Consider the following 25,876-nt stretch of genomic DNA (forward strand, 5'->3'; position numbering starts at 1 on the left):
ACAAGGTTCTTGTAATTCATCACCTTGAGTTTTCATTCTGTCAGCGACAGTTGCCCAAAGAAAACACAGATAGACAGAAAATGCAGCTAGTATTAAACAATTAATCTATAATTTAGTCCCACTAGCTACAACTATGCAATATGCAATATGATTTTCAATGTGATTGGGATCACAGGACAGTGGGGCATTGTCTGCTGTTGTGCCAAGCACTGCATTCGGTTTTCTTTAACACAAGAGCATTGTTCACTGCTACTTTTCTCTTGAAGAACAGACAGGGCGGGGAGAAAGGAGGGGTACTAATAGATAATAGGCCTGTGATCCAGACAATGATGTCATAGTCATGTGAATTCAGCTTGCTTTAGAGTGCCTGAAACCTGCTAAATCTCAACCTTGCCACAGTGATGTAATACACTGCTCAATTATTTTATCTGTTGAATTCTAGAAATGTTATTTTTTTGCAGTTTTACTTACAGCAGGACTGTTAATAAATCTACTGTGTACCCTACAGTTAAAGAATCAAAAAATCTTTGCTACATACAAATAGTAATATAATTAATTTGAGGCTGCACAGTTATTTCAGACTGTATTACATATATTAGGTAACCAAATAACTTTTTTCATATATACATTTTTGGGCACAGTCGCCTTAGTTTGCTCACTGAGGACACAAAACATTTAATAAAGAGAGTAATAGAAATAAAACTACTTGACTGTACCAACTTCTATGTTGAATCTGATTAAAATGACATCTGTTCTAAGTAATTATTACGTGATTTTGTCAAATGTATTCTAGTTAATAAAGCTCTATTCTCAGCATTTAGTGATTGACCACTGACTCACAGATCAAGTTTTTTTTTCCATTAACATTATTTATTAGTGATTATCAGGTTTACCTACAACATATCCGAAGACACTCATTTAGCTTAAAGAAAGATACAGAGTATTGCACATAAAAAAGAAAGCAAAAATGAAATCAAACTTAACGGAAATCCAAGTACATCATTTTACAACACTGCACGCTGGAAATGATAGCGCAGCTTGCTAATATGTGCCTTCCAGTACAGTTAGCATCTAAATATATATATATTACTTTATTTAATAGAACTATGAACTGTTACATACAAGTTCCAACTTAAGATTACATGCAGTAAACAGCTAGGCTCAATGGAATGCTATATTTCAAAGATTTGTCGCTATCAAACTCACTGCTCATAACTATCGGGATGTTTTGCACAGCACATCATAGTTTATTTTCCATATATTTTCGAAACATTTAGTCTTAAAAAAAAAGGATAATCACAAAGACAATTACAAATCTATAAAATGTGATCAGTGATCTAGTCACGTGATCTGGCAGTCTGCAGTCTGGAATTTGTGTGTTAAAATGTTTGATTCATTCTGTGGTACTGTGAAGTCACATCTGGGTTTCACCATGTCAGGCAGAACATCTCTGCAGCACAGCCAAATAACCAGAAACTCACAAATAACAGCACTTTAAAAACATCAGAGGCAAACATTAAATGACCGTACTCCTTTCCTCGGAGAGTAAAGGATAATACTGAACCATTTTCAGTAATCTGTAACCTTGTCTAGACATAAATACTGTTTAATACAAAAACAAGACAGTAAAGATTAATCAGACTTAAAAGAAAAAAAAATATTTAAGCAGGTGAAATATGAAGAATTTAAATCATTTTGACTATTTAGAATGAAAACATTTTCATCTGCAGCCTTCCTTTGAAAATCAAGGAGTTCATTTTGAGCCAAGCACTTCGAAGCATAGCAGTACTCAAATGCATGTTCAGCCTTCAGCTTATGATAACATCCATGCAGTGCATACAGTACCCTTTACAGAGAGTTTTCTATGAATCAGTCATATTGTGCGCCCTAAAAATCAGCATTACTAGTAGCACTATTTTTATTATTCATAAAATTTAAGCCTTATACATTTACACTATTGAAAATGAACAAATCTGTTATTCTGAGTGAATCAGGACAACATCTTTCTTATACATCATTGCAAATCGACAAAAGGAACAAACACACAAAAATAAAAAGTACGAGTTGTGCCTGACTGTAACCAGTTCTACTAGCCCCACTCTGGCGTCGGTTTGGATGGGAGACGGGTGCTCTAAGAGGAGGCTAAAGGAGACCGCAGACTCTAGCGTCTGTCGCTAGAGCATCTCTGTTGGTCGGGGAGTGATGTTTACACACTGCACAGCTCTTCACTAGCTGGCCTCTGTTACACCTAATTGTTTGAATTTTGGGATAAGAATAGGTTTCAAAAAAGATTTTTAAAGGGTAAAGATGAGCATTACATTCTTCACTTGCATGGAGTAGGTTTAAGTGCATTAGTCACACAGTATTTCACATCTGACCTCTTTCTAATATGTTATCCTATTCAAAATGTAAACACGGTCAGACTTTCAGACACACATTTCACACTTTCCAGTGAGTCAGTAATTCACTGAAAACCATGCATTTCTATTGCCATCAAATTTGGTTGAAATAATCTCACCCATTTTGTTTCCATTCTTTTACAGTCATCAACCGTAATCCTTTTACATTTTCTTATATATACATTGTTTTGGAATTGAAACTAGGGAAAATCATTACAGTGCAAATGTGAGGAAATCAGTGCGAAAACATCCCTTTAAACAAAAAGAACCCACTAAAATTCATTTAAAACTCTTGTCAAGATACGCTTTATACATAATTTAATGACAAAAATACAATTGCGAATCCACAATTTCTTTAGCATGTTGATGATTAACTAACTTGCCTTCTTAACGCATGTTCGTACGACAAAACAAGCTTCCTTTTGTCTTTTGTTTCTCGGGATCTTTATGTTTCATATTATTAATGTTATTGTTGTTGATGTTCTCATCTATACATATTAAACGTATAGAATCTCTGAGTGCTGGAATGTAAATCATTTTATCAAATAGTTTAAATAACATGTTCTTCTGCTTTGTTTACTAAACCCTTATTTCTGGCACCCATGTATTTATTGATATCAGTGCTGAAGTATAACCTCAGTTGCCCTTTCCACAGTAGACATCCTAATTTGATGAACAGATATTTATATAACACAGTGTGTGAGTGAAAGATGTGTGTTAGTAACTGTAAGATGAGAATGATTCATAAACTGATCAGCTAAAAGCAGGAGACTCTCGTCCATGTGAGCTGCAGTATTAAGGGACTTTCTGGTGCTTTTGTTTAAAATGAAGTCAAGAGGTATACTTGTGCTTTAAATAGTTAAATATCATTGTAAACAAGGATATATAACGTTGATCTGTTTGTATTGTTGCTCACTTACTCTGCTTAAAATTAAAAGGCAGCTTGCTAAGAGACGACGAGAAAGTGAAACAATATGAGACCTGAAATCTAAGGGTCAAGAATTCTCGATTCTCATTTGTATGTTTATGTACGTATGCGTGTGTTGTACAACTTAAAGGGAAAAGCCACCCTGAAAAATACACAGAGAAAGGCACATGTTCATTCTTTTCTCCTGCTCTCACTACGAAACAATCATCAATGCTTACACTATTGAATTGGAGTTTTGGGACAGTAAATAACATGTGCTGCATTAAAACAAGGGCAGTTAAATATCAAAGGGTTAAAAATCACACTTAAGGCTGTAATGGACCGTTTGAGAGTAAAGACGTGAACCTGGGAGCCATGATGAATTTAGAACTCTATTTTGCAGGCTGGGAATGACTCGTCCTGCATCACTACTGTACTGCTGCTGGCCAGGACCATGATGTTCAGCTCCTGTTGTTTCTCATGGGTCTGTTGATACCACTCACGGGTCACTTCAGTGTCATGAGTAGGTATTAACGTCACCTAAAATGAGGACAAAGAAAAACATTTGTACAGAATGCTTTTTATAATACGGTATGGTATAGTCCTTTTATGGCATCACATTTGCATTTATTTGTTAGTCAAAAACTTTTTGTTTCTGTTTCTGTGAAAATATAACTTTGATATATTTTATATTGACTGAGTAAGACCATATCAAAGACTGATATTATTGTGAAATTAATGATTGAAATTAAACTTTGACACTCCTGATCTCATAATCATATTATGAGACTTCAGTCTGGATTTCACAGACAGGGTCACATATGGTTAATGTGTGTAAAATGTAATTTACCAAAATTATGAAAAAGTACTATTCGTTGTTAAAAGAAGAAAATGTTATTTCTTAAAGAGAAATCAATGATATGAGTGAAAAAACATGTTTGTCCGGAAAAAAGTTAGCAAACATAACTAGTAAACATTGAAAATGGTCCCACATACCTGAACACCACACAAGACTTAAACCTTTTTTTATGTAAACTTATCCAATACCGTGTACCTGTATCATCAAAAACTATGACAATATCCACCCCATGAATGTAGAGACTCTACCCCGAAGAGATCAGGTCGACAAATACCTGCAAATTGGATCCCCATTGTGCCTTTCCTTCAAGCAAGGCATCTAGTACACTTCGGCTTGGCTCTCCATTGCTGGAGTCATTTCCACTCACTACATAATATGCAGAACGAACACGTTTGAAGAATTCCTGGTCTACATTTTTAGCACTGCAGTGGTTGGGAATATAGGCCAGATCCACATAGATAGGAGGACCTGGTGGCACAGCCACACTGGATTTAGCTGAATTTGAGCCTGTTAGAAATACACAGACGGTTAGTAAATCATAATCTGTTTAAACTGTCTTATTTAAGACATATGCATATTCATACCTGCACTGTTCTTAAGACCATTGACAAGCCCTTTGCCAGTGTTGTGGCTTGACCTTGAAAGATCGTCCTCCATGTCTTTCTTCTTCAGAGAGGCAGATGGGTCCTTGGACGGGGACTTCTTCCGCCTTGGATCAGCCTTCCTAGCAGGAGATGAGGACTTTGTTTTAACTGATTTACGTAAACCCTTTGTTTTGGTTTCTTTCTTGTCTGTCAGGCTTGACAGAGCCTCAGGATCTACCATACACACATCAGGATGAGGGGGATAAGGGGCAGGGTCCATCATCGGTGAGGGGAAGGGATCATGGATTGGTGACCTAGATGAGTAATGTTTGCCCCCAAAGGCTCCAGATGATTTATCTACAGGGAGGTAGTCTGCATCCTCCTCGGAATCAATGTTCCCTTCTGCCGTGACTGATGGACACTCTTCTGATTGGGAATGTAACGGTTCACTGATAGAGGTTGGAGGCGTGTCCTCTCTGCTGGCACTAACTCCAGCAGCCATGGCACCAGAGAGATGCTGAGATTCACTTTCTTCGCCATGATAACCGTGAGAGTGGTGAGGAGGTTGTTTTTGAGATCTTGTCTTACCAGCCGGCTGCTGTTGATCAGATCCTTGACTTCTCTGTTCTTCATTGTCCTCATCGCTTGAAAGTTGACAAAAGCTTGGGTTGATAAAGGATGGAGATGTGTCTCCTCTCCTCTGTTTATACTCACTAGATGAATAACCCGGTGAAGCTTTGGATGAGTGCGGACAAACGGCAACATCTGAAGTATAGTCGGAGTCATTGCTGTGTCTACTTGGGTCGTCAGCATAATAGGAGGATTGGAAAGGTTGGTCTGTGGATGAGAGAGAAAGAGGACGTGCCGGGTGCTCGGTTTCTTCTTCTTGGTACTCATTCTTATGACTGTAATGAGGCGGGGAGGCCCCTGGGTAGATGTTTTGTTGCTGATGCATCTCCCACTCATTTGGGCTTTGAATTGTTTTGTTGTCAAACTCTTGGCTCTTCGTTTCTATTTTTGACAGAACTGTTTCCACTTTGTCGGTTCCACCAAAACTCTGCGGTGCACTCACACTAACTTCTGCAAGCCCATTTTTCGGTTCTGGTTTTGAGGCCTCGGGAAAAGCGGAGGGGTATGAGGTAAAAACATTGGGAATGGTGCCTCCCATAGCAGAAGACATGTCCATTGTTAGTTTCTCACACAAGGAATAGGTGGCATCTTTCTTTTCTGTCGGGGTTGTGAGTGGAGATCTTTGATATTGCAGTTTGTCCTGTTCACTTTCATTCATATAATCATCCTCCTCCTCTTCACTACTCTCGGTGTCTTCATAGTATTGTTTTTCAGGGCACTCATATTGAAGTGTAGATGAATCCCCAAATAGACCTTCAGGAATGGAGTCTTTGTGTGTGGCCTGAGGGACAGTAGAACTCAGTCCAGTTGCCCCAAATTCAGCTTGTAATTTTGATTCATCATCCCATTCCGGCTTATAAAAGCACTGACTCCGTGGGCCTTGATCTGAAACAGAACTTGCAGAGTTAATCGGGTCTATCTTATCAACTTTACTACAAGCAGTTTGAGGAAAGAATGGTTTATTTTCCTCAAAGGGTGATAATGGTGAGAATCTTGCAAGGCTAGAGGTGGATTCAGCTGTTGTGGTGGCAGGTGTCAGCTTCCCTGAAACTTCTAAATATTCATCTTTAACCTGCGCACCTGAAGCAGAGAATGACGAGTCTATTACTGGTGAATGTTCATCTTTGAAAGATGAGTACTCAAATGCAGTACTAGCTGGAGTTTCTAACTCATCTCCAAACTGCCGGCTAGTAGACAGAGATGCTGATGCCGATGAGGAATGACTGTAGGAAGAAGAAGACGAGTATGCTGTTGCAGACATAGTAGTATAACTAAAACCAGCTGCAACAGAGTCATCTGTTTTTTTCTCTACAGCTTCTGGTGTCTTCTGCTTGTCAAACTCCACATCTTTGGTTTCGTAGTGAAATGTATCCTCAACAGGCTTGCTTGATAAAGGCAAATATGACTGAACATCTTTCTCATATTTTTCTTCAGACTCCTCTTTCTCCTCACTGGAGGAATGCTCAAATTTATAAGAGCTTGTAACATGACATTCAGTAGTCGGGGTATCACCTTTAGCAGAACGCAATGATTCCTTAGGGCCTTCGTGGCTTGATTCAAATGTTGATGAACTTAGTTTTGTGTCAGATCCAAATGTATATTCATGTGTAACAGTGTCTTTCCTTTCATCCTGGAATTGAGTTGGTACGGTATATGTGATAGTACTCAATGGGCTCTGGGGATCTTTCTCTGGTCTATCTTTGGCTCCTTTCTCCATCTCAATATCACTTCCATGCTCTCCATATTCATACACATCATCCTCATCATCGTCATCATCATCGTCATCTTCATCCTCATCCTCCTCATCGTCATCTTCATCCTCTCCATCAGCAAGCATCTTCATGTCTTCAGCCATTCCTTTCTTTGTGCAAAGACTGGATTGGCCTACCGCAGTCGTTTCAATGCTGTATTCAGAGATGAAGCTGTCATCTGCATAACGGGCATATTGTGTTGCACCACTTGCTGCCATCGCACTTAAATCAGGCTTTTCAAGTTGAACTGAAAAGGGATTTTTCTCTGCTGAAATAGAAGAAGAGGTTTTCTCAACTGTCTCCTGTCCAACAGTATTTATTTTCTCAGAGAACTTTCCTTCAGACATATGCGGTGCCTCAAAGATACCATGTTTTTCACTATATAAAGCTGAGGATATTTCCTTTTCCTGTGGCACTTTAAAGTCAGGAATCTTTTCTGCAGAAGTATCAACAAAACCCCTTTTCTCTATTGTCTTTCCAGCAATATCTGTATCATCGAATGTGTTGTCTGGTGGCAGATTGGGAGAGTACGAATCTACTGAACTTGATTTACTGTCGTATACATCAGAGTATGTAAAACTCTTTCCAACATATGGTGTATCTTGCCTAACCACTCTCTCAATATCTCCTTTGAGGCTTTTGTCACACTCAGGGAAGGAGTACAAGTTGAAGTGAACGCTCTTATCGCTGTCTTTAGAGATCAGTTTTGGGTCATTAATCTCTGAGAACGACACATCATTTTTGCCTTGGTCTGCTGACGTGGAATCTAACTTGCCCTGGGGTGCTTTTACACTCGAGTATGTACCATCCTCAGTTTCACTTTCATCTTCCTCTTCTGAGCTCTGCATCTGGGATTTGTGCTCTTGAGCCAAAATTTTTGTATTATCTTTGTTATTGGCTGCTTTACAGGTGTCTTCTTCATCCAGGAAGGTGCTCTCTCTCTCCTCTTTGTATTTAGTTTTCCCAAACACTTTATAGCTTTCCTTTTCATCTTCACTTTCCTTTTCTTCATCAGAGTCGCATATTGTTGCCTTTGTGCTGGAGAATCCCTTTTTGTAAGGGTCCACCTCATCATCAATTATCCTTAAAGATTTTTTGTCAGCAGGAACCTCCTGAGTCAAAGACGTTTTAAATTCGGTATTCTCTGTGTCAAGTTTGTCGTCTTTGTCCCCAGTTAGTTGCTTTTGTGTCTTCTCCTCAGTTGGAGAGTAGCTACTGCTGGTCGGACCTGACATAGTGGGTGAGCCAAACCTCATAGTGCTGTCATCTGGGCTGAAACATCTTTCTTCACTCTTTGAGGCAACACTTGTCTCTGAGGTGGAAGGCAAATGTGGCGAGAAAGACAAACTATGTTCATATGTGGCTAATTTAGGCTCATCCTTGAAGAATAAAATGCTTTCATCTTTTTCTTGTGTGCAAGGAGAGAGAGATGATGTCGGTGATGGAGCTTTCTCTGGAACTTTCTCGTTGTTTTGAAGCAAGGCAGCAGAGGCATAACCCTCATGGAGCTTTCCAAGCGGCATGTCAACATTTGGTGTCTCATCCTCTTCCTCATCCTCTTCATCTTCATAATTTGTGTGAGGGGCTGCCTTCCCACTTGTTTCCAGTTCTGGCACAATGGGTTGGCATTCCTCTGAAGGAGGTGATTTAAAACATTTGTCCTCCTCTAGGGAAGAAGTTGGTGAAATAGTTCCTGCTGAGTGAAGGTATTCTTTACCTTGGGTGGCATCTGTCTGTACGGACGGTATGCTATTCACGGTATCCAAGAGTAAAGAACTTTTACCTGCATCTTCCGTAGGTGGCGCTGTCACGGATGCTATAGACTGGTCTTCGGTAACGGATGTTGCAAATGATGATAATTTGTCATATTCAGTAATCGAGGTGGCTGAAGATATATGCTCTTCTTCAGCCAATGGAGCCGCAACCATGTTGGTTGCATAACCTGACAGCACTGGCTCTTGGTCTACTGCAAACCCTTTTAAGGATAACTCAGAAGCAACAGATATGGTTGGTGGTTTCATACCATGGATGGTGTCAAAAGTCCCTGGTTCATCAGGAACAGAGATGTCATAGGAGCTGACGTCATATTGAAGATGTGGGATACGCTCTTCTGTCTCCTCGTTGATCTCCTCATCTGAGAGAGTCTGCTCCGTCTCAGAGTAACCTGGAATGGTCTCATCTTGGATGAAAGAAACATGCTCTGCAGCGCCCACTGGTTTGGTAGATTTCACCTCGCTCTGCTTTGGCTCGCAATCCTTTTCCAGTTTCTCCTGCTTGGCTTCATGTGATTTGTACTTGAGCTCCTCCTCATGAACTATATCTTCTGCTTCCTCAAGCTCTGCTTTCTCAATCACATCCTCATCCTCTTCACTCTCACTTTTTGGGGGTTTTACTTCAAATTCCTTTTCTTCCTCTTTCGACTTTTCTTGCCATTTTGTATCATCCAGCCTCTCCACGGAGTCAGACGTTTTAGCACTTTTCAGTTTTGTGGTATATTCATCTTCTGTAACAGCACCTGCACCTTCATCTTCAAATCTATCTGCTGTTTTAGAGGTATTTTCTTCATTTGGTATCCTCTCCTCATGAGGGGATTCAACCTCAACATCTGTTGTAGTTATTCCCTCATCTGGAGATTCAATGTGAGGGACAGCAGTATCAGAAGACTTAAGAGACAAAATGTTGCTTTCTGTGGGTTTGGAATGCTGCTCTTCCAGTCGCAGAGCATCAAAATCCTTGGTTAGATCCTCTGGGGAGGACACAATGGACCTGTCACTCTCCTGTTTCTCTATTGAAGCTTGTTTGGCAGCCGGTCTGTTTTCTTGCTCTTTTACAGCTTTAGTTTTTTCTGCTTTAGGTTTTACTTGAACCTTTACTTTGTTTAGAGTTTTCCTGACCTCAGGGGTGAAAGGCTTTAAGTCAGGTTTAGTGATTTTTCTCAGTTCTGGCTTAGGTTTATCTTTTTTCTTCTCATCTTTAACTTTCTGTTCTTTTTTGACAAAGTTCTCTTTCTTGACATCTATCTTTTCTTTCTTTGTTTCTTTCTTATCTTGATCTTTCTTTTCCTCCAATTTGGAAGCTTTCTCTTTGCTATGTTTTTTAGGAGATTTGTCCCTCAGCAGTTTTTTTTTCTCTTGTTTTTCAGGTGATAGCGTCTTGGGTTTCAGTGTTTTTGGTGCTTTAACACTCTCTTTAATTTTCTTCTCTTTTTTTTCCACTTTTTTTCCCTTTACTGAGTCAATCTTTGACTCAATGTCTTCATTTGCCTCTTTCTTGCTTGCTTTTGTAGTGGAAGACATTTTAGGGGAGGATTTAAGACTTTCTTTGCTACCTGTTCTCAGCTTCATCTTAGTTTGTTTGATCAGTGGAGGTGGAGCTCCAGATGACATGTCCTTCTGAGTGGCTACTGGATATCGCAAGAAATCAAGGTGCCTCAGCTTTTCCAGTCCCTCAAATATCTTGTTTTGTGGGGCATTTCCGGGAAAAAGTACCCTGACAATCTTTTCAGTTGGAGTTGCAGGTACCCAGACGACCAGAGCTGTTACTGAGGTGAGGTAAGGAACAGAAATCTCACCCTCTTTGCCATTGGCCAGAACAATACCAGTCTTTGCTTTACTGTTACCAGCCCACTTTTGCATGAAGAATTGCATTTCTTTACTGTCCTTGAGTGGATTTAGAACATACATGTCTAATTTCCCAACCCCCAGCTTGTGAAAGAGTGTTAAAGGCTCAATTGTGTTGCTCACAACTCTATACAGAGGTTCAGGTTTGATGCCCAGTTTCTGAAGATATTGCAATGTGAGAGAGGCCTCCTCAATGCTCCTCTTCGCTTTCAGTGTGGTATCCAGTGTCTTTAGCTTCTCAGGAACATTAAAGAACACAACACCAAGTTCTGGTGAGATCAGGTTTTTCATCCAGTCTCCATAGGCATTTGATTCATGCGTCTTCTCTTCTTCCTGCTCTGCTATTTTTCTCTGTAACAGTCCATTGATGCCAGTGAGATTGTCTGCTCCTATATGGGTGAGGAGAACAGAATCAATCCTGTCCAAATGTCTGACCAGCTTCCAGAAGCAAGACTTCCTGTCAGATCCACCATCAATCAAAATATTAAATCCATTGACGGCAAACAAAGCAGAGTCTCCCCGCCCTCCAGGAAAGATGTAGCAGCATGGTTTGGATAACTTGAGGAACCCTCCTGAGGTTGGTGCTTCCAGAAGCTCAAAAGGAGAGAGAACGTCCACCGTCTCAGAGACATAATCTGTGAACTCGGTCACGCCTTCCATCTCAGCCAGCACAGGCTCAGGGTTCACTTTGTAAACCAGAAGGTTCTGCTCCTCTGCACACCCTAGGGAGCTCCAGCCCCCCTCTCCTTTACAGGACACAGACAAACAGGCTTTCGGAGTTGTAGATGACTGGTTTAGGAGATCTTTAATCTATGAGGAAATAAAATTATCCTTATAAATAAAAAAGTGTCAGTAAAAATGCAATGCTTATTTTTTGGGGATCTGTAAAAGTGCAATATGCACTAACCCTACGACTTGAGATGATGTCAGAGAACTGCTTCCAGCCAAAAACTCCACTTTGCAGGATAATGTCACCACCCTGTTCAGTACTCTGTCCACCTAAAACCAACAACTTGTGTCCTGCTGAGTCACAGAGCAGTGTTCTGATCTAATATGAAATAGAAGAGAGTGCATTTGGACAGTTAAAATGACTGTAATTATAGTAAAATGTAATATTAGAATAATGTGTATTACAAACATTACTTTTACATAAAAATAAAGCTGTTGAGAAAAGAAAAAAATACCTCTATAATAATATTCTTCTCAGAAGGGTTCACTAAAACGACAGTCTCGAGAACATCACTCTTGTAACGCAAAAGCCTTTGTCCTAAAAAAAAGATAAGACTAGTTAAAAGATTTAAAAACAATATTATTATATTTAAAATGCACATAAATATGACCAGATGCATGTCTAACTTTCCATCTTTGTTATACAACTATTATTTTCCTAATTATTCCTATTTCTACACACTTTTATTGACAATACAAGTCATTAATGAATTTTGTTCCCTAACTTTAGAATAATTTGATAGGGTTGCACCATATTTGGGATGATGAAATCTCTGCCTCTTAGCATTGCATTTGTTTTATCACCATTAATGTCTTTTCCTGTTGCTGTGCAAGAGATTATAAATCCTGTAGCCCTGGATCTGAATGTCATGCAATCAAAACAATATTGCAAAGCTCCTGCAAGCAAATATATTAGCTGTTGCCATGGGGACAGTGAGCTGGCGATTGCCGCCATGCGCGTTACACTGACCCAGTCTTGATGCCGTGCGACGCATTGCAGCATTTCTGAAAAGAGTGAAAAAATCCCCTCGCTGAAAATATATAATGCGAGCAGCGCACAGTAGAAACACACAAAGCAACTCATGACCCAGTAGATTATTCGGCTATATAAGGAAAATATCTCTTATTGGCTGTTTAAACTGCTTCAGATCTTTCTATATTGGTTTCTATAAAGGAGCATTTTCGCAGCAGTGAGAAAGGAACAAGGGCATTATGAATTCAATAGCAGATGCTCCGACATTCTCAGCATCTTAACATATACGGAACGTGTGATCAGTGTGAATTTAATCTTCGAGTCATAGAATTAGACAAATTGCTGGGGAAGAATGAAAATGCAAGATGATAAAACAGTAGCTTACTGACAGAAAAATATTGTATAACATATGGTGGTTATTAGCAGAAAAGTCAGATTAAATAAAGAACTCCTGATAGAAGCAATGAACTAAAAACAGTGCTAACCCAGTTCAACCCACAAACACTTGGTGGGAATACACAGAAGCCTGCTGATTTTTTTATTTAAATCTGATTCACAATACCATAGTTTGTATTCATTTTGTTAAGAGTCTGTAATAAAATAAATAATTTAGTACATTTTTCTCTTTGAAAACCTTTCACAACTATGTTTTATCTCATCCAGTTTTTATATGTGTTTATTTTGTTCTAACTGAAATGAGAAAGAAAAACATACCGTACTATTAGGTAAATAGACACTCGCCCGGTTAATGGGGTTGATCTAATTTTTTATGTAAAATAAAATATTGCAATACTGCAAATGTTTTTCAAACTATTTATATGAGGCTAGTGAGGCTAGAACAGCCTTAGCCAACGGTTTGGCGCATATGGTTGCGCTGATTTTGGCATTCCCAGTGAAACCTCAGGCGTCCTTTCCTCTATTCATATTCTTGACTGCTCCCCCCATGTCATGCATAAGGCGTGGGAAATGTCCTACTGGACAATTCAACTGTGCTAAAATAGAGGGATTATAACACCTAGTCCTATTAAGCGAATCTATAATTAGGCTATTTAAAACTGGAAAGCTTTAAGAGAAATTAAGCTGCTTGTTATATTTCATTATAAATAAATCTGGCCCTTTATATGTTGAGTTTTGACCCTCCAGGTAGCTGACATCATTTTGACATCCCAACAGTGGAACATTCTGACATCCTTTCCTTCTGAACCAACAGAGGGATTTATATTTGTGTACAGTTACAAGAAGCTTTGGGACAGCTGTCAACATGACCTTCAGATGTGATTTCACTACGGGAAGGACAAGAGACAATATTATGAGTAAATCTGGTTGCGTGGTCTCCTGTAACATTGATCATATGGATAATATGCGTGGCCATATTTCATACACCTTCATTTACACCTTACCGCCATTCTAAATTCTATGACAGTCTTACCTTACTGTCATACACTTTACAGTAATCCATAAACCCATACAAGGAATTGTGTGATGTGATTTGTGAGTTTTCTAAGAAACTGATTCTAAAAAGAGTTTTACTTAGGTATAGGTTATCTTTGCATGAAAATGTTATCCTATAGGTCAAACACTAATAGTATGACAAATGACACAAATTATCATATTTATTTATTTAAATAAACAAAAAAACATCCCAGGAAGGACCTCGGAATCAGATGATGATTATACAGAAAAACATGCCCAAACAATCATGATAATTTAGCATAAACATTTAGACTGAGCAAGACTGCCCTATAAACAGGGGATTTGTGTTTTTCATGGATGTTTACATTTGATTGAATGCTTTATGACGTACATGGAGTATAGAAATGTTTGGTTTTGCTTGAATGCACATTTGCATTTGTGAGTTAAAGAGATAGTTCACCCAAAAATGAAACTTTTGTTATCATTTACTCAACCTCAGGTTGTAACAAACAAAGGAAGATTTATGGGAGAATGTTTGTAACCAAATGTCATAGGTTTTCGACCCATTTTTCACCCCAAAGACTGTTGTTGCAAACGAATTCAGCAAGTTGCTGGCTTGGAGTAAATTAGGTTAAGAATAGATACAATAATCAGGTCACTACACTGAACACATGCTCTGCTTATGAAATTCTGTTTATTTAAGGGCTAAAAACAATATATTGCACAAAAAGAACACAACATAAATATATTTAAAAAGGACATTTTTAGAGAATCGTACAACATAAATGCTTTAATGTATTTAAACCATGTTTATGATATTCAGTAACTCAGCAGATGGTGTCTAAAATTAGCAAATTTTGTATCACAAAGTCACCCGAGAATGTAAAACGCTGACAAATGTGGTCAGATGTATTTCACACTTGTTGAGATTAATTTGGTCACAGTCTAAGATTTAATGACGGTTCTGGGACATCATCCACTACCAAAGTAGGAAAATAATACTGTATTTTTTTTTCTGTTGAACACAAAATAAGATATTGTGAAGAAAACCAGAGAGTTCTCAGGCACCTTGACTACCATTTAATTCTTCCTACTATGGTAGACAATGACGTCCCGGAACTAAAAATTGCTAACATTATTCCAAATATATGTCTTTGTGTTCAAAGTCATTTATACAGGTATGAAATTACATGAGCGTGAGTAAATGATGACAGAACCTTCATTTTTGGATGAACTATCCCTTTAATATATATTCTGTCTTTCCTAATATCTGCCTTTTAACTCACTAACTGTTATACAGAACAGGCTTCGGCTTATATTGTAACATTGACACGTGCCTTAGTGTGCAAGCAGTTAAAATGCTGCTCTCACAATGAATAAAACTGTAATGGCACTTGATTATGACAGCTGAAACTATACCTGCAAGGCGCATTTCTCACTCATAGCAAAGATGACGTGTAAATGTGATTATATCATCTAAGGGGTGAATGCCAACACTGCAACACATCATTATTACAAAAGAAAATCAAAAAGTTAGAAATGTTCAGCTGTTGTTAGTCGATCCGAGCAATTATATTTCCAGTCCATCACAAATCCTTGAACAGATTGTACACGAAAAGTATTACATTTCATTCTATATTTTCCCCGTCCCCGATCACAGTTCGGCTGCCTTTAAAACACGCTGTGTGTGACAGGAACAGAAACAGAGAGAGAGAGAGAGAAACACAGAGAGAGAGAGAGAGAGAGAGAGAGAGAGAGAGAGAGAGAGAGAGAGAGAGAGAGAGAGAGAGAGAGAGAGAGAGAGAGAGAGAACAGAGAGAGACAGACAGAGAGACAGAGAGAAACAGAGAGAGAGACAGAGAGAAACAGAGAGAGAGACAGAGAGAGACAGACAGAGAGAAACAGAGAGAGAGACAGAGAGAGACAGACAGAGACAGAGAGAGAGAGAGAGAGAGAGAGAGAGAGAGAGAGAGAGGTGTGTCCGACTTTTTAAACAGTTATCTAATGGTAGTGATTTAGTTAGCAGTAGGCTTCTGTATTTAATCTTATTAGAGCTTCTCAAATGCATCCATAGCACTGAAATTCCAATATGTGAAACAACAAGTTAATGTCAATCCAATTGTTTTGTAACAAGCTGGGTCAAACCGAGAAAAAAAACATTTTATAGCAAAGACAAGGGTATAGCTCTCATTTATATGTATGTGCTTCTGTGGTGTAATGGACCCATTATGCTATAAACAGCTGGCCTACATGAATAGGGAGAATGGGTGCAGTTTATACAAATGCCTCATTTAAATGCAATAAATTACAAAAGGAATGAACAGTCCAAAACACAGAGGGGCACCAGCACCTAAAAAGTCAATTTTAGAACTTTAAAACATGCCCGTGCAGAGCTTCAAGACAACATTTTACAGAAATAAATTCACAATTACATAAATAACAAAATATAACGAAGTTATGCATTGGTCTTCTTTCAAAACTCCTTCACATAAACTGGTGTAAAGGAAAAGTAAGGAAGTGAATGCATCAAAACCAACAGTCAAGTCACTGGGTGGTGCTGAAGCAAACCCTCCTCCTCTCCATCAATACAGCTGACCTCAGCAAAGCAAATATGTCAAGGCCGAGTAAACATCTTAACTAGTAAATATATTTCAATCAATGGCATTCTCAAAACAAGCACTACAAAGACAGATGACCCTAAATTGGTTATATCTCAGTCCAATTGAAATACTGTATGTCAAAGATAAATGCCGAATCCGGGCCTTCATACTATTTGCATAATCATTTGTCAAATATGCGCATCCCTTAAACACTCATCTATGAGACTTATGTGTGGCCTGTGAAATGTCGGTTTGTCTTCATCTCAGAGACGGATGCGTACGCGACACGTGCACAGCCTTTCTGCTTAACTGCCTCCCAATAATTAAAGAGTCACAATTAAAATATGGGTCACGTTGAAATAAAAATTTGACCAATTTAACCAAATTCAATGCCCAATTGCCCCTTACTGACAACACGTCTAGACTGACACACGAGATATGTCTGAGATAAAACAAGCAAATATGTATGTCCACACTAACTTAAATAATTATAAAATAGCAACAGTATGAAAATAAAATAAACGCTGTTCTCGGTCGGATAAATTTCCTTATCACCTTGACATGTATGCTAAATCTTGTTTCTTGATTTTCAGATCGATCATACATTTGCATAATTTTTTTTGTGGACAACGAACATTTTAAACGACACGGTTATCACGAAAGATAGATGACTTGGTGAAAAAGCCATAAGGCGATACCAAGACAACCAATGTTAGAGGACTAGACGATCATTACTGCATCTCTGACGAGTGAATAACCTCGGTAAGAGAGAAAGATATTTGAACCATATGCCAATAAACAAACATTTACAAATATGAATGACGGGTCCGACGTACCGTTGCTGATGCTGAGCTGTGCGTATCGTGTGTCGAGCAGCCTGCGCGCACACAGACACACTGATGCGCGCTGGAGAAAGTAGGTGTGGCCTGTGAGCTTGTATTCTCACACGTACCACGAATAGGAATGACTCTTGAAAAACGAGTAACGTGCAACAATGCCCTCACTTTTCATGGATTCCTTGACCCCTTCTATATACATAAAGTAAAATACGTAGTTGTAAAGACAGCGGGGGAAAACGTTTTTAAAATGTTCATAAAGTGATTTTCACATCCATAACCCAGTCCAACACTTATTTGTTTAGCACAAAATAAATAGTAGTCAGCAAACAAATTATATGGCCGTTCCAAGTCTGATCTATCTAAATACTCTAGCTATACTAGGCCTACTTTATGTCTTTGTAAGAGGGCATGAAAGGGCCTAATGTGATGATCTAAATTCTAAATAAATACACACGGAAATTGAAAATTGATTTCTTCCCATTTGATTATTTTGATCAATATAACAAGAAACCTTTTTAAAGCATATCCAGAGGCTTGGTCAATAAAATCTTATTTTTATCACATTCAATATAACAAGATTTTTTTTTAAGCATATCCAGAGGCTCTATCGATAAAGTCTTACGTCAAACCAGACTCAAAGAATTCAGAAGTAAAAATGTCCTTTGAATTCATAGCATCATAAAATATAATTTTTAAAATATTTAAAGGCATACTGTAACTGTTTAGCAAGAACATAAACAATTATATATGTCACTGCCTCCCCAAGTGTTGTGGTGGTCAAGAATGGCAAGGTTGGTCTGGTTAGCAATATGTACAGCTGATCCCAGCACGACAGCTGCGAAGCCAAATCTGACCCATTAACTGCCCTCCATCAGCATTCTCCAGCAGACACAGTCTGCCTGCCTCTGATAAACTTTTTGACAATGAGCCAGAGCAAAATTGGATTTACAGTAACAGAGTGAAATCTGGAAAAAATCCACAACAAACATACGGCCATAAAAATCTGAGATTCAGAAATACTATAACCTGCCAAATGTACGAAGAAAATCAAGCTGAAAACTCTTAAAACTTAGAAATGAAGTAGAAACAACAGAAATGACCGAGTATAGAAATAGAAATGTATATCATGATTGTTTTTATAACACTACTCAAAACCGTTATAACAGTATCCTGATAATAAATCATGAAAACATGGTCGAACCTAAGGATTTTTTTATAATATGGCAAAATGAGATAAGCGCTACATGTTGTTCTACAAAAGGCTTAACATTTGTTAAATCACATCTAAATTGATGCCATAACAAGATTATAAATAGAAACTTCCAGACAAATCCTAAGCAACTGTTCAAAGCAGCAGTCTGGCAGCCGCGCCCTTACTGCTAGACAGGCTGTCCATCTCTTGAATTATCCCAGTTATTTCATCCTTTCATTATAGTCCCACGAGAACAGCTGGCTCATCTTACAAAATGTTAATGCATGAGCACAGTACCACAAGGATTTACAATATTCAACGGATACCAAAACCCAACATCTGTACACTCTGAGATCTGTCTTTAAGGAAATTAGTTCACCTAAAAATGTATTTTTCCAACCTGTATGACTTTCTTTCTTCTGCAGAACACAAAAGAAGATCTTTTAACGAACATTGGTAACCAACAACATTGGACTTCATGGACTTCCATTGTGTGGACACAAAACCAATGAGACATTTCTTCTTTCGCAGGTTTTGATCGACATGCGAACAAATAATAACACAATTAAAATGTTTTGGTGAACTATGCCTTTAAAGATACAGTATGTATCACAAGCCTAATAAGTAATGCTCTAGAGTAGATGAACAGCAGGAAGTCAGTATTTTGCTTACTAAAACAATAACCTGCTGTCTTTCCTTAGACCTCTGGTCCAGAGTCTGGGTGTGTACTCGGGTTTCATTCTGGTGCATGTGGTGCAAGATCCAGCAATCAATGCCACCGTCAGGCAGACTAGAGTCCCCTGAGCAGCATGCTGACGTTCTTGTGTTCATGTGCAGACTGCAGGGGTATAAAAGACCAGAATCAATAACCCATCCTGAATTATTAATCAATGGCAAGAAACACACCCATGTAAAGCCTTCTGCTACAGATAACTGCCTCATGGCTGAGGGATTTGTACACTTTGCTGATGTCTCACTTTGCACTTTTTCCTGTGCTAATGTTAAGGCGAGATAATCACAAATCAACACTTCACCAAACAACTCAGGTTGTAGGGTTGTCTGTGAAAATGTGCTCCATGCCGAGTGATCTCCAAAATTACAATTTACACCACAGGCGCAGCTATACATAGCATTGTAATGTCTTGATTGTAGTAGATCTTATGGTGATGTGATGACTATGAAGTATAACTTAAGCTATAAACCAGGTCCATTTAAACCACACATCAAATAACAAGATGAAATCTTCAAAAACAAATGTAATTACAACAGGGGTAAGTACTGTCTCTCCATGTCTTTCCATCGGGGGGGAGGGGAGTGGGATGCACTTACGAATTTCAACCTCCAGTAGACTTATTGCTCATTTTTTCTCCGCCCTGTCAAATTTCCCTGTTTATTGACTTTATTATGCTCCGGACATCACATCAGAGCTTATGCATGCAAGTCCCAAAAGCATATTTAAAAGCTTTTCTCACCAAACTTGATAAAGAGATTATAGCAGTAAGTCGTCAATATGAGGCAGGTTGCTGAAAAATCGAAATTAATTGAACAATGCAGGAGACACCTGGGGTCACGTTGTCTATCCCAGCCTCCTGCATGCTGTCTGAAGATCTGTAATGATTGTTTAAGGGCCCATTCCCATCTGTGTGGGTTGTGAAGTCTCTGGTTGAGGTTGCATGAAGGTGATCACTTGCTATTCCCATCTGAACTGAGCATGGCAAGGTCGATATTACACCATCATCTTATCATTCATTCATTTCAGAATCAATCCAATAACCTTTATTACTCTTTACTTAATGTATTGTCTTTTATTTAGGACATTATTGCCAAGTAACCTATTTTGAATTGTTATTTATATGACTGTCCATTTCTCCAGTCCGATCAAATGTTCTTATTCTCTGCCTGACCTTGTTTTTTTACCTCAGCTGTCAGCAGGCAGCACTAATCTCGCTCAATTTCCCAGTCCAAGCTCAGACATAATAGGTTGACATGTTGCTAGAGGTTCTTTTCATGTCTTATCTCCAGCACGTTTTACTCCCGAGACAGAGGTCATATGGGATTCAGTAGCAGCACTTCACAACACAAATCTAGCTCTCCTGCTAAGAACTTGCAGCTTTCTTTTCAAAACATATGCAGCATCAAATCACTAACACCAGCTGCCTCCTACATGAGCCTATACTGTATATTAATAGATTAAAAGCCAGGATTAGATGTCTACTATGTATCACTTCATGTAAATATCAAGAAATCCTTATGAGCTAAAAAGAACTATGAGAACAAATACAATTTTGTTATAAAGAATAATGGAAAATTAAAACATTCAGCATCAACATGCTCAACATGTTTATTTTTCCCCGCAAATAAAAGCACAAAAAACTGCTTTAGTTCATATGCTTAAATCCTAACTAACCTAATCGAGCATAGTCACACACAATTTTTTGCTCTGACATTTACAAGCAGTCAGCCATGATGACATTGCACTCACGTCCTGATCAGTATTCCGAGCACAGATGCAGGAGTGGCAGAGCAGCTGTACTGAGCATGCTCAGTCTTCCCCACCACCTTTCACGGATGCTTAAAACCATGAAAGGGATTCCTGTAAAGAGCTGGACACCAGCGACTGCCACCTGTCAGAGATCAAAGTAAAGTCACCCAGGCTGCCGAAAAACATGCGAGGCAGCATCTCTTCTCTCATTAATAAAAGATTTTTACTTTAAACTTCTCCCATTCAATTGCACTCAAATGCACTTAAAGAACCTGCTGTCAGTCTGAGGATATTAAGTGTGTACTTGGTGTTTTAGGATACTGTATGTATTAAAACCTTCACAGCCATAACTCCCCTCTGACACACACTATAATTACAATTTCATGTTTTTTTATCAAGTGACTGCTGCACTGTATCTACGACAAAAACGAATTGCTGTAAAATACACACCTGTGCTGTAATAATCTAAAAGTGAGAAGCAGAATTACAGTAAATTGGAAGCAAAAAATTAGACTACACAAAATTATCTTTTTACCCACATCTTACAATAGCCACATTCGAAAAAAGGCAGCTTTCCTCTTCTCTGAGAATACACAAAAGTACAGATTCCTGTTTTAAAGGTTCTCTGAAAGAAGCAGCAGGCTTGCCTGCAAGGCACAACTGGAGGTAACAATAGAAGAGAGAAAGAGTTCACTGCCAACGCAACGAAAAAGAACATACTGTAGTTGTGATTTCTAAATTACGATTACATTTGGCCAATCCCAATCCACCCAACAATGTGGAAAATAATGACCAGATTTGTTTAGCTTGTTAGATAAGATAAACAACATTATTTATGCTCTGATTCCTGATCTATGTCCTTTTCATTAGTGCAAACAAATAAATATAATAACATAGCTGCACTGTAAAACTTTGCTGTAGTTTTGCAGCAGGTTTGCCAGTAACTTAGATAAAATTTAAGATCTTGTTTTAAACAAACTTACCTTTCTTATATTTTCTTTCATAAAACAAGAGTAAATATCAATTTTCTACGTACATAAATCGTAATTTAAGACGTTTTAAATATTTTTACTAGAAAACAAAACTGTTTAGGAATAATGTCATTTTGGAAGTGTTGCTGTGCAAATGCCAGTAATGAGACCAGTCTCCTCTTGCTCATTTTGAATCTCAAAAGTCAAAGTGTTTTAATTTTGATTAAAGTAAGTACTAATAGGAAAGTAAGTTGTAATTAGATCGACAGTAAGTTACTGGCAAACCTGCTGCAAAACTACAGCAAAGTGTGAGTAAGTCTCAAATAACTCCATAGTTTGAATGATGCTCAACCCAAGTTCAATCAGCCTTTAAACTCACAAAGTTTCCCCAGTCCCAAACGCTGTTTGAACCTGGTCTTTTGAGGTTTTTGGTCTGTAGAGAACAGTAGAATGGCAAATGGTAGCAAAGTCTGCCCTTGAAAATGAGAGCGGCATCAAAGCTTTTCACAAGTGATACATTACATACATTTATTTCTTTACCTCCTCCGCTTATTTGGCATGTTAATTGCATCATTCACTTCAGTGAACCCAGCAGATTGGCAATCCCTTAGGGTTTGGGGACATCATTAAAAAAAGTGGCTTGTCTTAATAATGTGTCAGTGTAGAATTGATTTTGAAGAAGAAAGATAATAATATTGTTTTGGGTTTAACAACGTATTAGGTTTACAGTATTTTACTAATAAAATACTAAATACTAATGTCTAATAAAATATAACTTACGTCAGATTTGATCAGCCAAATTACAATTCAATTAAAGGAGAGACTGATGATTAATTCATGCAGAGATGGATACGGTAGGGAGTCAGCAGTCATATGATTTTTGAGAAAAAGCCATGAAGTAAACATCACCACAGAACAGTTAGATCAATAAAGAAGAGGAAAAGAGGTGACAGGGGGTGATAGAGTGACCATGCTCTAAATGAGAGCTTGTGCATGCGAGCATGTATGTGTGCTGTTACACCACACTGCAGTGGAAGTAAATTGCGATTTAATGCTTTATCCCCTATAGCATCGTAAATGCTGATGGTTGCAGTATGCAGCATTGCATGTTGTTATGAGAGATGTAATTTTTGAGATCAAATCAAAACATAAAGAGCTGAAAGGATAATTAGGCCTCCTTTACATCCTTACACTAGATGTAGTCAATTATTTTAGGGCTTTTCAAGGTAAAAATACACATATAAATAACTGAACCCTACTTAACCATAGCATACTAAAAATATCAAACTCTAACGGGGTCCTTAATACAATTTACAGATTTAATGTATTTATAGTGAAACTATCGCAGAGTAGGCCTACTAAAACCAGCCACACATTATGAACTGCTGCATAATTTATCACACCCTGATATCAATACGTCACTGAAGGGAAATACATAAACTCAATGCACCCGCATGTAGCACGCAGCTTCCCACTATATCGTAAAACCTGTGAAACTGACTTGAGAGCCAAGAGAATGTTCTGAAAAAGGTTTCTAAAGTATTAAGCTATTCAGAAAATGTTGCATAAGCTTGCAGCACCTTCCAGTGGATAAAACTGCATTGTTACATAGATTGCCATACTGTTTATTGCAGGCTATGATTTTGTCACAGAGTCTCAGTCAAACCTACATTTACTGGAACTTTAAAAACTGACCTTTTACTTCTGAAGAAAACTGTGCAGAGTGTTTGGTTTCGAAGAGTGTCAGTTCCTTGTTCAAGTCACAGATGGTCAAATCAATCTCCCACGACAAGACTCCTGTTAGATGCACATCATTTGTGTAAAAAAGGTAGGCTATTACATAATGCCAAAGAACTCGATACCGCAAAGAATCTTGCAGCCAGATAAACTATTGTTGAAATTTTCAATGGCTTCTCATTGATATGAACTCAAAATAGCAAGGTGTAATTTCTTCTTTCCTACTTGTATTAACAGCTCTTCGTCTATTATTCTACACTATCCTAATTATGACTATTGTATTGTATATGAGTATGAAACCTAAACGTTGATGACATACCTCGTTTAATGTGTTCTTTTACTAATTCAAGATGATAATCCGTGGAAATTTCCCCGATGACGATAAGCATATAATATCGCGTCTGACAGAAAGGAGGACCGACACACCGCTGCTGTCCAAGGTGCTGAATAAACTCGCTCTTCTCCTGAGGACCTATCTCACCATCTCTTAGCGCCATTTCCATGGTAACTGCATCAGGAGCTGAGGGACTTCTTGGATTTCCATGACAACTGCAGCCACGAGCTCCCTCCGTGAGGCGGGATTACAGAAGAAGCAGGAGTGGTTTGGGTAAAACGCCCTTCTATATATGGTTTATTAGATAGCAAGGCATGCTTACATTTCGTCAGGAGAACTTTACTTGCAATAATAAATTCAGTGACACCTGAGGGAATTATAAGATTTTTTTTCTAATACAAAACGTCTTCACAAAGAGGCTCTGAAAAGAAAAACACGTGGACGTTGGTTTGGATGATTTACAGGGATTTATTCGTTTGAATGCAAAATGTGTCACGAGATCAGATTGCGACACATAATACACCCAGTGCATAAAATCAAACCTAAAACAACTTGTTTTGACAACTCGTACTACAATAATATCCTGTTAAGTGTAATTTACTGTATTTTAGTTGGACAGTAGCCTATTGTTCCCTTGTTGTTATGCGGAAAAAAGGTCCCGTTTTCTCATCTGTAACGGAATGTCAGAGAGATATTGACTACATGATGGCATTCGTTAAAATTGACGAATATATGCGAAAACATCAAATACAAGACAATTCGTTATTCTAAATAACATGTAAAACTAATTATTGACGTGATATGTGTTTAGTATATACTGCAGAGGAAATTTGATCATAGAATACACCATAAGAGGGCTTGGTCACATTCTGTTTGAGTTAGGGTCTGCATCTGATTTATATCATTCCAACGATGTCTCATGACGAGTCAGCATTCTTGAAGAGGTTTACTGCAAAGTCCTTATTGCACACTGAAACGTGAACGGCAGAAATATATACTGCCCTCTGCTGTTTCATTCAGTGCAAAAACAACATGTTTGTCATTGTAGGCCTATAGGACAAAGAAAACCATATTAAAGCAAAACCCGTCTTATTTATGAAAGAGCCGTCACCACACTTTACAGTGTGCTTATTCTTTTCAGAGGTTGAAATTGTGCATACTTTTTCTTTTCAAAAGCAAGTGTTGTTTTACATTAATATTGATATTCTACTTATTTACCTAACTACTTAATCTGCTTGACTGTTGCTGTACTGTTGGGATGATTTTCTGATGTTAACATCTTCTGTCTGTAACTGCTAGGGCGAATTTATTATTTCCATAAATTATCTAATTGCATGCATTGGAAAACCTATGACTGCTTTAGCTTGCTCTTAGATTAACTCCCGCACACAAATTCTCTCAGAATGAACACATTTTGTTTCATTACACAAGTGTAATTTGGAAATAAAAATCTCAAAATCAGAAGTTTTATTCGCCAAGTGTACACACACACAAGGAAATACTAAATGAAGTCAACATACATAAACACAGAATAGATCAATTGAATAAAACAAAAAAAGGAAACCTAAGTAACATTAACATAATCTCCAACGTTAACAACGTCTCTGCAGTCTCTTGTCGCTGGTCAGTGTTATAATATAAGTCCTAAATCTCATCTGGAAAAAAACACATGCATGTCATTTTAAACAAAACAAATTTGTCGTTTTATTTATAGCATTTAAAAGCCAAGTTTCCTCATTAAAAATGACACACAAAGAAATTATCAGTACCTTTAAAATAGATGAAAAATCCCAGCACATAGCCTAAGAAAGTTGAATTGAGGCTGGCATGATGAGATTACATCACAAGCAAACTGT

General features: G+C 38.1%; 1 protein-coding gene across 1 annotated transcript; it reads right to left on the reverse strand.

Annotated features, from left to right (window-relative positions):
* Positions 1–857: 857 nt before the first annotated feature.
* Positions 858–24,189, reverse strand: map1aa (microtubule-associated protein 1Aa; the record flags this gene model as incomplete). Its single annotated transcript, XM_079466362.1, has 7 exons — positions 858–3,846; positions 4,440–4,672; positions 4,750–11,560; positions 11,658–11,798; positions 11,935–12,017; positions 23,645–23,746; positions 24,006–24,189. The coding sequence occupies 7 exons, from the start codon at positions 24,187–24,189 to the stop codon at positions 3,691–3,693; spliced, it is 7,710 nt and encodes a 2,569-aa protein (XP_079322488.1). The 3' UTR covers positions 858–3,690.
* Between the last annotated feature and the right edge of the window lie 1,687 nt (positions 24,190–25,876).

Source organism: Barbatula barbatula (assembly GCF_947034865.1).
Source record: "Barbatula barbatula genome assembly, chromosome: 1".
Lineage (NCBI taxonomy): Eukaryota > Metazoa > Chordata > Actinopteri > Cypriniformes > Nemacheilidae > Barbatula > Barbatula barbatula.